The 16,224-nt window shown below is 36.8% G+C and overlaps 1 protein-coding gene across 12 annotated transcripts in view; it reads right to left on the bottom strand.

Moving 5' to 3' along the window:
- Window positions 1-16,224, bottom strand: part of TBC1D5 (TBC1 domain family member 5) — a 566,253-nt gene that overhangs the window by 94,228 nt on the left and 455,801 nt on the right. For all 12 annotated transcript variants that reach the window (XM_050779554.1, XM_050779547.1, XM_050779557.1 and 9 more), the window contains one exon: window positions 11,927-12,012. In XM_050779554.1, coding sequence (XP_050635511.1) covers window positions 11,927-12,012 — 86 coding nt within the window. The remainder of the gene's footprint in view (window positions 1-11,926; window positions 12,013-16,224) is intronic.

The following is a 16,224-nucleotide window of genomic DNA, read 5'->3' as shown; positions in this document are numbered from 1 at the left end:
AAGACTTGCTATAAAGTTATATAATTAAGCCAGTATGTTACTAGAGAAAAAACAGAGTGCAGAAATGGATCACACATATATGGCCAGTTGATTTTCAACCAAGGATCCTATTTAATTCAGTGGAGAAAGGAAAGACTTTTTAACAAATGATGCTAAACAGTTGGATATCTATCTTTAAAAAGATGAACCTCAACCTTTACCTCATTCTACACACAAAAATTAATTTCAGGTGGATCATAAATTTAAATTCAAATGGTAGAACCATACAACTTTTAGATGAAAACAAGAGAATATCTTTGACTGTACCGTTGAAGGGTTAACTCAGCATACCTGTGCTACCCAAAGCCTGTAACTTTCAAAGGACTGGCCCTTGACTGATTCCTGGGAGATAACCTATAAGCCTTTGGAATATCCTGCCTGATAAGAGCGTCTTTGTATATCTGGGCCTTGGGTCACACCAAATTGTTTACCCTAACAATGGAATTTATGGTAAAACACCTGTTTTTGTTCATCTGGGTCCTGGGTCACACTGTATCAGTCTGACCTCTCCATGCCTACATGACTGACTCCCAATAAAAAATCCTGAGGGACACCAAGGCTTAGGTGAGCAGCCCTACTTGGCAACACTTTGCATGTGTTTTCCTACATGTTGCTGGGAGAATTAAGCACTCCACTGGCAGAGGACAACTGAAAGTTTGTACAGGCATATCTCAGTTATTATGCGTTCTGTTCTAGACCACTGTAATAAAGCAAATATCACAATAGTGAATTACACAAATTTTTTGGTTTCCCAGTAAATATAAAAGTGCTGTTTATATTATACAGCAGTCTATTCAGTGTGCAATAGCATTATATCTAAAAAAAAAAAAGTAAACATCCTAATTAAAAAATACTTTGTTGCCAAAAGATGCCAATGATCAGCTGAGCCTTTAGTGAGTCTTAAGCTTTTTGCTGGTGGAGGGTCTTGTCTCAATGTTGATGGCTTGTAAATAGTCAGGGTGATAGTTCTTGAATGCTGGGGTGGGTGTGGCAATTTCTTAAAATAAGACAGCAATGAAGTTGGCTACACTGATTGACTCTTCGTTTAAAGAAAGGTTTCTCAATAGCATGTGATGCTATTTGATAGCATTTTGCCCACAGTAGAACTTCTTTAAAATTGGAGTCAATCCTTTCAAACCCTACTGCTGGTTTATCAACCAAGCTTATGTAATATTTTAAGTGCTTTGCTGTCATTTCAACAATGTTCATAGCATATTTACCAGGAGTAGACTCCGTCTTAAGAAACCACTTTATTCATCTGTAAGAACTCTCCTCATCCATCACAGTTTTATCATGAGACTGCAGCAATTTGGCCACAACTTTACGCTCCACTTCTAATTCTAGTTCCTTTGCTATTTTCACCCTATGCTGTTACTTCCTCCACTGATGTCTTTTTTTTTTTTTTTTTTTTTTTTTTGACAAAGTCTCACTCTGTCGCCCAGGCTGGAGTGTGGTGGCTCAATCTCTGCTCACTGCAACCTCCGCCTCCTGGATTCAAGCGATTCTCCCGCCTCAGCCTTGCGAGCAGCTAGGACTACAGGCGCCCACCACCACACCCACCTAATTTTTGTATTTTTGGTAGAGATGGGGTTTCACCCATCTCTACCACGCCCGTTGGCCACGCTGGTCTCGAACTCCTGACTTCAGGTGATCCGCTCGCCTCCGCCTCCCCAAGTGCTGGGATTACAGGCGTGAGCCACCACGCCCAGCCTGATGTCTTGAATCCCTCCAAGATGAGGGTTGAAATCAACTTCTTCTAAAATCAACTTCAAACTCTTGTTAATGCTGATATTTTGACATCCTCCCATGAATCATGAATGTTCTTAATGGCATCCAGAATGGTAAATCCTTTCCAGATGGTTTTTAATTTACTTTGCCCAGAACCATCAGAGGAATCACTATCTATGGCAGCTATAGCCTTATTAAATGTATTTCTTAAATAATAAGGCTTGTGAGTCAAAATTACTCCTTGATCTGTGAGCTGCAGAACAGATACTGTATCAGCAGGCATGAAAATAACATTAATCTCCTTGATTAATGCTTGGGTGCAAGCTCTTGGGTGACCAGGTGCATTGTGACTGAGAAGTAGTACTTTGAAAGGAATATTTTTTTCTGAATGGTAGGTCTCAACAGTGACATAGAGAGACAGCTTGCCCTTTGAAATTTTGAAGCCAGGCACTGGTCCTCCTCTCTGGCTATGGAAGTCCTTTGTAGCATCTTCCAGCAGAAGGCTGTTTCATCTACACTGAAAATCTGGTGTTCAGTGTAGCCGGCCCCCTTTATCAATTATCATAGCGACATCTTCTGGATAACCTGCTGCAGTTCCTGTATCAGTACTTGCTGCTTCACCTTGCACTTTAATGTTATGGAGACAACTTCTTTCCTTAAATCTTCTTAATCAATCTCTGCTAGCTTCCAACTTTTCTTCTGCAGCTTCCTCACCCCTCTCTGCCTTTACAGAATTGAAGAGTTAGAGCCTTGCTCTAGATTAGGCTTTGGCATAAGGGAATGTTGTGACTCGTCTGATTGTCTATCCAGACCACTCAAACTTCCTTCATATCAGCAATAAGGCTGTTTATTTTCTTATCATTCATGTGTCCACTGGAGTAGCACTTTTAATTTCCTTCAAAAACTTTTCCTTTGCTTTCATGATTTGGTTGTTTGGTACAAGAGACCTAGCTTTTGACCCATTTCAGCTTCTGACATGCCTTCCTAACTAAGCTTCAACATTTCCAATTTTTGATATAAAGTGAGAGATGTGTAACTCTTCCTTTCACTTGAACACTTAGAAGCTATTATAGGGTTATTAATTGGTTTGAATGTGTTTTCCCTCCAAATCTCATGTTGAAATGTGGCCTCCAGTGTTGACGGTGGGGCCTAGTGAGAGATATCTGGATCATGGGGGTGTATCCCTTATGAATGGCTTGGTGCCATCCCCTTGGTGATAAGTGAGCTCTTGTTCTGAGTTCACACGAGATCTGGTTGTTCAAAAATGTGTAGGACCTGCCCCTTCTTCTCTTGCTGGACATGCCTGCCTGCTCCCCCTTCGATCAAGAGTAAAACTCCCTGAGTCCTCCCTAGAAGCCCAGCAGATGCTGGCACCAGGCTTGTGCAGCCTGAAGAACTGTGAGCCAATTAAATATCTTTTCTTTATAAATTACCCAGCCTCAGGTATTTATAGCAACACAAAAATGGCCTAATACAGCCTAATTTCAATATTACCAAGTCTGAAGGAATAGGGAGGCCCAAGGAAAGGGAGAAAGATGAGGAAAGAGCCAGTTGGTGGAGCAGTCAGAACACACACATATTTGTTGATTAAATTTGCTGTCTTATATGAGTACAGTTCACGGTGCCCCAAAACGATGACAAGATTAAGATCAAAGGTCACTAATTACAGATCATCATAACAGGTATAATAGTGAACATGTATGAAATAGTGCTCGAATTACCAAAATATGACAAAGTGAGCACATGCTATTGAAAAAACAGTGCTGATGGACTTGCTCAGTGCAGGGTTGGTACAAACCTTCAATATGTAAAAAATGCAATAAAATGAAGTGTGCTTGTAATAATACCCAGTTACCCAGTGCAATTCAGTTAGAATTGCCCTTGACTCCTGTTTTTCTCTTACATTACGTATCGAGTCCATCAGCAAATGCTAGTCAAAATATATGCTGAAACAAATCACTTTTCTCTCTCTGCGCTGCCAATACCATGTTACCTTATCATTGCTAATCTTGCTGCTCACCTCCTAACTAGTCTCTGTTTCCTCTCCTCCTTATAGACTATTTTCCACACAGCAGTCAGATTAATTTAAGTCAGATCATATCATTCCACCATTCAGAGCCCTTCGGTGAATTCCCAAAAATCTTAGGATAAAACCATAAGCCTTTTCAATGGCCTGTAAGGCAAGCCCTACATGATCTAGCCTCCTACTACCTCTCCAACCTCATTTACTACCAATGTCATTTGCTACCACCCTCGCCTGTTGTTCACTGGGCTCTAGCCATACCGGCCTGCTGACTATTCCTCAAGCACAGAATCATTTTTCCACTTCAGAAGCTTTGTACTTGCATTTCCCTATAACGGGAAATGTTCTTCCCCAAGAATCCATGTGGCACATTCACTATTCAGTCTCTGTTCAAACAGTATCTTTTCAGAGACACTCACTTTGACTACTTTATTTAAAACAATGAACTCCTTTATTCTGTCTCCTTGCTTTGTTATTGGTTTTGTGTTTTTTATAGAAATTCTCACTTCCTGATGTTATTTTTAGCTTTAAAAATTATTGTGGTATATTTTGATTGTTTCTTGCATTAAAATATAAACCCAATGTTTGTCTTGTTGGCACTAAATCCAAGAATTGCAAACAGCACAAATAAACATTTACAAGGCAGTTCAAATCCACAATTAGTCAAATACATGAAAATTGAAGCAACAAAAAGTCTCACCTTTCTTATTAGCACCTTTCCTATTAGCAAGTTAATAATTAATAAGCAAGCACTGGTAAAAATCCCTGGATTCCCTTAGTTACCAGTGAGGGAGTATGAATGGAAACAAGCTTAATAATCTTACCAAAGAGTTCTTCCATTTCTATATGCAACCCTTATAACCCATATTATTCCCTGGTGATTTGTTCATCATGGTCCACTCTTTTATCTGTGGTAAAAGAAACCACTGTAGCTGTGGAACCATTGATAAAGTTCCTGTTTAGCTATTTAAGGCCTACGATGCTTTCACCAGGCTTGGCTCTTTAGCCATAATTGGCCTTGCTACTATTTTCTTTGCTGTTTGGAGGCTATTAAAAAGTTGGTGCATTGGGGCTGTCATGCAAGAGGAGAAGTAATGATGATCTAGAGGGAATATATATACTCATGGGAAACCCGGCCCCCGACCAGAAGCGCTTAGGAAGTAGAGGTTAGACAAGGGATAGGCACACACATGGAAAGCAGGGGGCTAATACCTGCTACATCTATGGCAATGGGATTTTATTTGTGTTGCGTATCCAAATAAGGAAAGAGGATGCAAAGATGACATGTGATTTCATGGATAAGAATATCTCTAAAAATCAAGAAGCCTGATTTCTCTTCTCTGCTTCACCATGGATTGCTATAATTAAGTCTTTAAAAGCAACTGCCTAGGTATTTTAGTGATAGATTTTCCATTACGTGTACGGATAATATTCACTGTGCTCAGATTTAACTTACTTGCACATTTCTTTTTAAAAATGGGAATTGACATTTTCCTATTCATTCAAAAAGCTTGGAATGACAGTTTAACACTAAGATCTCATTCTAATTTTGTCCTTAAACAACCAGAAATTGCTGCTATTAAAAAAGTACATTTAAATTGTGACCAGTCTTCAGAAAGAACTATCTAACTTATTTAAGAATCTGTGACTACTGAAATGCTCAATTGAATAGTCACAGAACAGAACTTCATATTTTTTAAAGTCTGCAATCTCCTATGCTAAGAGTAGAATCTCATATTTTCTTTATTCCAGAACATTCATGGATTTTCTGTTTTGAAAATGACACAACACAATTTTTCAAAATGTGTAATTCTTTCTCCTATGAAGAGGTGATGAAATAAATGGTAGCTGAGCTGTCAGTACTGCCTCAAGAGTATGTCACTTTATCTAGTGATGGCTTTTTACAGACTCCACAGCTATAGGTCTTTCAACTTGCTTACGCAATTTTATACAACCAAAATCAAGTATTTCATCTGATTATATTAGGCCTTAACAGAGATGGAAGAAACCAAGATTAGTTCTTTGATCTCTCACTCCAGCAGATCAAAATAACATTCTCTGTGCTAACTCTCCCAGTTTTCCTCTGCCCCCTGACAGAGCCTAATAACTTCATTGATACTGATGATGAAAGATTCCAGAATTTTAATTCTGGCATGTAGGTCCTCTGTAGAAGGCTGCTAGTCAGGACCCCTGCCTGACATATAAGAGGAAGCCAGGATCTAGCGAAAGAAGATTCTTATTAGGAGGGTTTCCTGGGCATTTAAGATGTATCCACATTCCTCAGTAGGATTCCATGCATCTATGGAGTAATGGTAACTATTTTACTGCAAGAAAGCCTTGCAGCCAACAATTCCCCATCTCTACCAGGGATCAGGATGTGCCTCAGCTTAGGAGTGCTCCTCTCAGGGGCTGGCCTAAGCAGAATGTCCTGGAAAAGTGCAGTTTCCCAGGGTGCACAAAGATTCTTCCAATGACTATAATCTTATACTAGAATCTGAGCTCTGTGAGAACAGGCACCACATCTATCTTTTTCACTGATGTTCTCTCAATATCTGGCACAGAGAAGAAATTAAAGTATTTGTGAAATGAATGAATACTTGTTAGCTTCAATTGTGGAGTAACCCATATGCCTAAGAGTGGTATCTTACATAAGTCTAAACATCCTTGATGTCAGGGTGTGGGTCTTAGAATCATCATATTCCCAGGGCCTAGCATAGTGTCTGGCACTGTGTATAGTATTCAATAAATATTTAGTTTAATGATTGAATAAATACATACTGTTTTGAAACCTAAAAAGCATCATAAGATTCTCCTGAATAACTTCCATTTTATATGGTCAGCAAGATTCTTTAAAGGTTTAGTTCTATTTACTTACAAAATGACAGTATTTTTCCAGATGTTTTATTGCTAAATTACAGTAAAGAAATAATATGCTAATAATGTTCTCCAAGCCATGAAGCCAAGGAGTCCATGGCTATCAATATTAGTAATGCATTTATCAGAATTTGAAAGGACACTGACGGCTATATAAATGCAACTTTATGCTTTTTTTGTATTCAAATAACTAAGCGTTTGTGGTGTAAAATCATCTATATCTAAAGTACTCTTTCTGAAGAGAGTTGTTAATTCTTAACCAATTTAGGTAAAATAGTAACACTGTCTCCTATCTAGTCCAGAGCAAATACATCTTTTTCTTTTTATAAAACAAAACTTAGGTATAATTTATATATAATATACAGATCTTAAATGTTCAGTCTGATGAGTTTTAACACTTGTGTATACCTGTATAACCACCATCCCAAATAATACACCTAGAATGAACATTTCTATTACTCACAAATTCCTTCGTGTCCCTTTAGAGTCAATTCCAAACCCTCATCCTGAGGTAGCTACTTTCTGATTTCTAACAGCACATGCTAGTTGCCCGTTCTTGAGTTTCATATATATGGAACAATACAATATTCACTCTTCTCTGACTAGTGTTTTTTGTTCAGCATAATGTTTATGAGATGCATGTATGTTATTGCATATAGCAGTATACTTAACCCTTGAACAACACAGGTTTGAATTGCGCGGGAACACTTACATGCAGATTTTTTTCAACCAAATGCAGAGAGAGGGATGTGAAATTCATGTATATAGAAGGCTGACTTTTCATATATGCAGGTTTCTATATGAGAGAGCCGACTATAAGACTTGAGTACGCATGGATTTGGGTATATGCAGGTGGTCCTGGAACCAATTCCCTCAGGGACAACTCTAGTTCATTCCTTTATAGCTGAGTAGTATTCCATTATTTGAGTGTACCACAAATTGTTTATCTGGTCTCTTGTTGACGGAGATTGGGTTATTTCCAGCTTTGGGGTATTATGAATAAGGCTGCTGTGAACATTCTGTTTTGATGTTGTTTGTTGTGGCTTTTGGATATGTTTTTATTTCCCTCGGATAAACCCTTAGAAATTAAACTGCTATATTATAGGATATATGTTTAACTTCATAAGATATTACCAAACTATTTTACAAAGTAGTTATACCTTTTCTACTCACATCAGGAATATACGAGGGTTCTAATTGCTCCACATCCTTGCCAACATTTGCTACTGTCTATTTTTTATTTTATTTTATCCATTATAGTTGGTGTGAAATGTTATCTCATTGTGGTTTAATTTGCATTTTCCTGATGACTAATGTTGAACATCTTTTCATAGCATATTGATCATTTTTATATCTTCTTTTGTGAAGAGGCTGTTCAAGTATTTTGCCCAAGTTATATTTTTCCTGACATACAAAAATTCTTTATATATTTGGGATATATGTATTAAAAATATTATCCCCAAGTATGTGACTTGCCTGTTCTTTTTCTTAATGGCATATTTTCATGAACAAATAACCTTAATTTTAAGTTCATTTTATCTATCTTTTCTAGTGCTTTTTGTTTCATGTATAAGAAATCTTTGCCTACCCTTTGTCTTTACCGTGGGGGGGTTCCCAAGACTACCAATTAGGTTTGATGATTTACTAGAAGAAAAAGCTGTTACACTCATTCCAGATTAAGGCCAAGAAAGGAAAAAGGTTGGAGTCAAAGAGAAACAAGTTTGGTATTTATTTGTGAGAAACACTGTGGGCATAACAGACATGTGAGTGTGGGAGTAGAATCAACAGTTCTGTTTGAAAAATACTAAATTTAAGCTGCATATGGGACATCCAAGAGAAAATATTTATTAAGTAGCAAGGGATGGGTAAAACCGAAGACATAAATTAAGGACCCGTCAGCCACAGATGATGGTCTGTAAGGCCATGAACTGAGTTGAAATCATCAAAGGAATGAGTATAGAGAAGAAAAGAAGTGTGGGGTTGGGGCTGTTTTAATATTTGGAGGAAGAAGAGGATTCAGCAGACCATGGCAAGAGATGGAATGGCCACTGAGATAGGATCTTCTGTTACTTTTTTGGAGATGAAGTCTCTCTTTGTCACGCAGGTTGGAGTGCAGAGGCGCGATCTCCGCTCACTGCAAGCTCCGCCTCCTGGGTTGAAGCGTTTCTCCTGCCTCCGCCTTCGGAGTAGCTGGGACTACAGGCACGTGCCACCACTCCTGGCTAATTTTTTGTATTTTTAGTAGAGACGGGGTTTCACCATGTTGGCCAGAACGGTCTTGATCTCCTGACTTCGTGATCCGCCCGCCTCGGCTTCCCAAGGTGCTGGGATTACAGGCGTGAGCCTCTGCACCCGGCCAAATCTTGTGTTTCTTATTGAACTGCCTAAATTCTTCATACATTAATGATATTATATTTTGTCAGTTACATCCACTACAAATATTTTCCTAATTTTTGATTTGTCTTTTGATTCACTTTATTTTTGACCTATCTACTTTAAAATATGTGTTGTATAGTAAAATCCATTAGTTGTTCCTTTGTGTTTTTCTCCATTACTTTTAAGGTTAAAAAGTCTTCACACTATTATTTGTCAATTAAAAATTTAAAAGTAAGATTTCGGGCACGGTGGCTCACACCTACAATCCCAGCACTTTGGGAGGCCGAGGCAGGCAGATCATGAGGTCAGGAGATGGAGACCATCCTGGCTAACACGGTGAAACCCCATCTCTACTAAAAAAATACAAAAAATTAGCTGGGTGTGGTGGCGGGCGCCTGTAGTCTCAACTACTCGGGAGGCTGAGGCAGGAGAATGGCGGGAACCCAGAAGGTGGAGCTTATGGTGAACTGAGATTGCCCCACTGCACTCCAGCCTGGGCGACAGAATAAGACTCCATCTCAAAAAAAAAAAAAAAATTTAAAAATAAGATTTAAAAGTCTTCAAGCAACTATTGGTCAGATAGGCACTTGCATTTTTATTTTTTGTTTGCTTGTTTCAGTGCACTTTGGAATTTATTTTTGTGTGTGGCTGATACTTTTTCAAAGATTCGCCAATTTTCCTAGCACCGTCTATTAACTATTTCCTTACTTACTGAGCTGTGACATCTGCTTCAATTACTACATTTTATTTAGTTCAATTTCAATGTTAAGCTTTGCAATTGCAAAAGGATGACAAAAAGTCTTCCTTCCAATCTTCAAGAGATACTTTGCACAAGAATCTTAATGTGTTTACAAGGAAATATATAAAACAAAACCAACATTTTGTGCAAGAAAAATGTGGGGAGAGAAGGCTAAAGAGAAGAAAATCAAGAAGGGGAGAAAAGAATGGGTACAATACATTTCCGGTGGTGGAGAAAAAGGTGTTGGAAATATTTCAAAAAATTCATATAACAAATATGTGTTGAGCGCCTTCCCTATACCAGTCATCATTGTCCTAGGTGCCATGAAGTGGTGAGTAAGACAAAATACCTGCCCTCAGGGGCTTAGATTTTAGTGGAGAAGTTGGGGAGACAGATTATAAATACACAAATGAATTATATAACTTCAGTTCATGATGATGGGATAGAGTGAATAGGGGAGGTGAAGACAGGCAAGGAGGTTAAGAGTGGCCTCTCTGAGATGACATTTAGGCTGAGCTTTAAATCATGAAGAGGCATGGGAAGATGCGGGTGGCAGAAGAGCTCTAGCAGGAGGGAAGAGTTAGGTGCAAAGGTCCTAAGCAAGGGCAAGAAACAGAGAAGGCTGATGTGGCTGTAGCATGAGAGTGAAGAGGAGAGAGTGGAAGGAGATAAGGTCAAAGAGATAGGAAAGGGCTTCAGGAAGAAGACTAGATTGCCAGGGGCAATAGGAAGCCTTTGGAGATGTTTATGTAGAGGTATGATATAACCTGTTATAAATTGACATTTACTTGGCTGTTGTGTAAAAAATAATCTTGTGGGGGTTGGGAGGGAGAGGAAGACAAAGGATTCCAGCTAAAAAGGTCTTGTATAAAGAAAAAGACTAACATACTTTGTTCTTTTAAACATAACAAAACTAAATATTTGACATAATGGGAAGAAATATAATTGACTAGGGTGTAAGATTACTGAAGGCAAGGATTTTGGTCTGGGTTTTTACTGGGCATTTCGTGTGTTTAAAATAACCAATCTGGCAGTTGTGTTGAATGATCAACTGACTATAGCGAATAAATTTTTATTTGTGTAACAAGATTCAGATGAAATGAACAAACAGAAAAGAGCTTCAGACAAGTCTCATGGGCTACAGAACTGGTCTCATAATTGCACAGTACATCAATATATGGGGCAAACAGATTTCAATCAGAGATGGCTAATTTTATAACAACATTACACTAAGACAAGGTTCAAATTTCAAGTTTAAATTTAGCCATTTTGTTGTAAACTTCTTCTTATCCCTTAGAATATGAGTTCCTATGCAGCAGGAATTATAACTTATTTTTAACTCTCCAGTAACAGCAGAACACATTGTGTATATGTATTCCATAAATGTATATTTAGGCTGTTGGAATTCTACTGAAGAAAAGCTAACACATAGGCAAAATGCTTGAGGAAGAAAATTCGGACAACTTGGCAGCATTTATCATTACTAACATTTTAGTCTTTCAGAGTAAACTTTGAAATTACATTCTAATTTGAAATGGTTCTGGTTTGACAAGTTAACTCTTGAGACATCTCAATGTAGTATTATGAAAGAACAAAACCGTTCATCAACCCTTTCTGCCAATGTTAATTTCTTTGAAAAGTAGGATTTTAATGTTTTTTATTCCTACAGTGACCCTTAAAATTTCTATGTATGCAATCACAAACGTACACACAAGATGCATTTATAAGCTTATTGTGTAGTTCTAAAGACAGTTGGGAAACACATTTTTAATTTTGTTACTGAAATAATTTAAAAATATATTATAAAGCTGCCTCTTTTCAATCAACAGCAAAAATCTAGAAAGAGATTATACAAGTAGGCACAATTTATGCAAGTTTATTCATGTTAGAAAAATGAAGTTGCCTAACTTCAAATTGTAACAAGTACTCTTATATTTATTTTTCATCTTACCATTGATGTCAATATATAGCATTTTCTTATGCCTTTAAAATAACTTGGGTAATTTATTTAACAAAGATTCCTTATGTACATTAGCCATTGATACGCTAAAATCTGGAAAATTGTTTTCAGCAATGTGGAAAAGTTCCTGATGATCTCTGAGACTACCCTTGTGATTTATAACTATCACCAGAAAAAGGGGACTTACCGGCTTTTATTCATGAGGTCGGCTCCTCGTGCTTTGTAGTAATCTAAATTTGGATGGAATTGATAAGTCACTGGTCTTGGATTTCTCTAAAACAAAAAAATACATTTTTAAAAAGCTAGTTAAATGATTTAATCCATTAACATATAAGAGGACAGCAATGATTATTTTAATATTCCTTCAGAAAAGAATACGTATAATATAAAGTTTAATAATTTAGTGTGATTGGGTTTTGCTTTCATTAAATTATTCCTTAGTTTTGATTAAACATAAAAATTATTTTTTCTTCTCTCATAGTTAACATAGATTTATTCATCATTAGATTTCTGATGACTTCAAAATAAAACTTTCAAATGTAACTTTCCTAAAAATATGATGAATAAAATTATAATAAAATCTAAAAACTATATGAGATGTAACACAACCACAAACTATGCCAAGGGACCGAAAGACACAAGGTGTCAAGGTAACTGCATTTCGGGGGAAGAGAAAATCATTAGTTTTTTATGACTAGAATGCTAACTGTGTCCACTAGATGGCACACTGAGACTTTCTTGTTCCAAAATGAGTTATTTCAGAACTCAGCAATTCTTTTAAAGTTAGCAATTTCTATGTCATCTATCCTTATTTATGAGTTTAATAAATGCCAATATGCCAGATAGTACAAATATTACCAGGATAACCATTACAATACAAAAGCAAATTGACCGATGTACATTTTCATAAAAGCAGCAAACACACTGCCCTTTCTAGAATGCAGCATTATTTATAAACATTGCAGAAATGTCGTTGAATCATTAGGTCCACTGTGTCTGTTTAAATGTGTTGCTATTATTTAAACATATCTATTATTTAAATGTATCAAGTCCCTCATAGGCAAGTGAAAATTAAACAAATATACTTCTGTTTTACAAAAACTAATCATGTTTACAGCATAATTTAAATGAATACCATAATCTCTAAAATGTTAAATTACATATATTTACCATAAAAAGTTTTTAAAACCTTATAAATAAATGTGTTCTCATGTTTACCTGGGCATATAATTCAAGTTAATAATTGGGTTTTTGAACAAAAGCAGGCACTTCCTTTGAGATACGTATGTGGACATGGAAAAGCTGCATATTATCTCAATAGAAAATTACCAATATGCTTAGATATCAATCCTTGGAGACATAATTCCAAGACACTGATACACTTGCATGCAGGCACAGGGGAGTTGCGGGGGGATATAATTGCTAAGGTTAAATAGTTTGAAATTCATCAAGCTAACAAGCCGCATTTAATGGCCATGATGGACCTTTTCTTTTTCTGCTGAAAAGAGAATATTTACACAGCTCAACCCTTTCATATCTCTTCCAAGCCAGCCCTAATCATCTGACAAAAATGACAATCCCTTGATTTAGCTCCAGCTACTACTCCACTGGTTTGGTATTCAACACAGTTCTACAATAATCAAATCTGAATTGCCTTGATGAAGATAACTGATGCTTCCATGACTACCATACTATTAAGTCTAACAGTGCAACTTTTTCTCTCTCTAGGAATTACATAGGTTTTCTCATGGTAGCTGATGACAACCTGGACCCAAGTATAATGGGAAAATAAAATAGAGGTTAAGGCTACTGGCAGACTGACAGTGCATTCATGATGTATTTTAAAAATTAACTTTCGCAGGACTATCCCTCATGACTAATTTTGTTCTTTATTCTTAGTACCTGGAAATACATTTTGTTTTTGCTAATAAAAAAAGAACCTTTTTTTCTGACTTCCAACAAACTAATAAAGGATTATGTTACTTTTTGCCATAAAATAATGAAAGAAGGGATCACATGGAGCAATTACTTGAAACATCTTTATGAAGAAATGACAAGCAATTCAAGACACAGAGTGCTGATCTATCTAAGCACTTAAAGCCATTATTAGGAATAATGATCTAACTTGAACATATAAATGAGGCTCAAGTATTGCTTTCACTGAGGCATATTTAAATTCCTAGGAGACTTACTGCTATCAAAGGGAGAGGTAGTTTAAAGTACCACTGTACTGGAAACAAAAAAAAGAATCAAAAGATGATGTTGAAAAACAGCATTTGAAATGTTAAGAAAATAAAATCAGAGGTTATGGCTGAAAGTTATTCTTTTCTGTTGGGAAGACAGTGATGTTTCTAAAACATAAGTATACAGACATATAGATGGATCTAGACCAACACTGTCCAACAGTGGGTCACAAATATAAATTTCATCTATAATTTAAAATGTTCTAGTAGCCACATTTCAAAAAGAAAATAAAAAGGAAACAAGTGAAACTAAATGTGATATTTTATTTAATTCAGTCTATCTAAAATATTATGATTTTAACATGTAATCAACATATATAGTTATTAATGAGATACTTCACATTGTTTCTTTTGTATAAAGTCTTTGAAATCCAGTGTGTATTTTATACTTACAGCACATCTCAATTTGGACTAGCCACACTTCAAGTGCTAAACAGCCACATGTGGCAAGTGGCTACTGTACTGGACGGCATAAAATGAAACATCTGAAACACCTGTACACCACTGCATGGCTATAAAAATCAACATCTAGACATGAACAATAAAAAGGATACCAATACTTTTATACATTAAGATTCAGTAAGTATAGTTCTTCAATTTACCTATAATTCTTCTCTTTCAATTAAGTTAATTTTATCTCTATTAAATAAGGTTTTAAAAAGTTAAGGAATTTTGGAATACGATCTCAACAAATAACAACCAAAACAAAACCAAATTAAAACTAGGTAACAGGTTCAAATCATTGTTAAAAATACATATATAAATGTACATATGAAGATAAATGGATAGATAACTGCGACGTACCAAAATGTTATCAATGGTTTCCTTAGGGGGACAAGATTAAATGAGCGGAATTCTCACTTTATGCAACTGAAATATTTTAAAAGAGATACTTGCACCTCTTTTTTTTGTGGGGGGGAGGTAGGGGGGAGACAGCGTTTCATTCTGTTGCCCAGGCTGGAGTGCGGTAGTGCTATCTTGGCTCACTGAAGCCTTGACATCCCAGGCTCAAGTGATCCTCCCACCTCAGCCTCCTGGTAGTTGGGACTACACGCATGCACCAACATGCCCAGCTAATTTTTATATTGTTTTGTAGAGATGGGGTTTTGCCATGTTGCCCAGGCTAGTCTTGAACTCCTGGGCTCAGACGATCCACCCACCCCAGCCTTCCAAAGTGCTGGTATTACAGGTGTGAGACACCACGCTTGGCTAATACTTGCTCTTCTTAAAGGAGTTTTTTTTTTTCTTTTTTCAAATACAACTTTATAAAAATATGATGATTTCTAATCTTTAAAGTTCTGGAATCTTCTCTAAAATATAAGAGCTACTAGAACTATACATGTAAAACTCTATATGTAAGAAAGACCAGACCCCATGAAAACTGTGATTTCTCATTGTGTAGAACATGTTATGTCAACACTTTAACATTATGTCTTCATTTGTATTAGAACAATTGGCAATTACAGTCATGTGTTGCTTAATGATGGGGATACGTTCTGAGAAATGTGTCATTAGGTGATTTCATCATTGTGCGAGCATCATAGAATATATTTTACAAAAACCTAGATGGTATAGCTTATTACACACCTAGGTTATATGATATAGCTCATTGACCCCAGGCTACAAACCTGTATAGCATGTTACTGTACTGAATACAGTAGACAGGTACAACACAATGGTATCTGTGTACTTAAACATATTTAAAAAGAAAAGGTACAGTAAAAACATGGTATTATAATCTTATGGGAGCACTATCATATGTGTGGTCTGCTGTTGACCCAAACGTCATTATGCAGTGCATGATTGTGTTTTAAACTCATTTTCACACAGTCAGGACTTCAACTACCATGAGCATTTCCAAAACAATGGATATTTTTAAATGTGTTTGTTTTGGGGAATTTTCCTTTGGAAGATAGCAAAATGGTAATCATATCTTAACTCACATTAGTCTGTGTACAGAGGAATACCAATTATGTTCCATGTTCTGGGAAGTTTATATAACTATACATAATGAATGCAGGCTGGGTGCAGTGGTTCATGCCTGTAATCCCAGAACTTTGGGAGGCCGAGGTAGGAGGATTGCTTGAGGCCAGAAGTTTGAGACCAGCCTGGGCAAAATAGCAAGACCACAGTCTCAACAAAAAACAAAAAAAAATTAGCTGGGCATGGTGGTGCACGCTGCTGAGGCAGGAGGATCACTTGAATGCAGTTTGAGGCCGCAGTGAGCTATGATCATGCCACT

The sequence above is a fragment of the Macaca thibetana genome, chromosome 2 (assembly GCF_024542745.1).
Source record: "Macaca thibetana thibetana isolate TM-01 chromosome 2, ASM2454274v1, whole genome shotgun sequence".
NCBI lineage: Eukaryota > Metazoa > Chordata > Mammalia > Primates > Cercopithecidae > Macaca > Macaca thibetana.
Note: the sequence above shows the minus strand (reverse complement) of the source record. Positions and strands in the feature narration are given on the sequence as shown.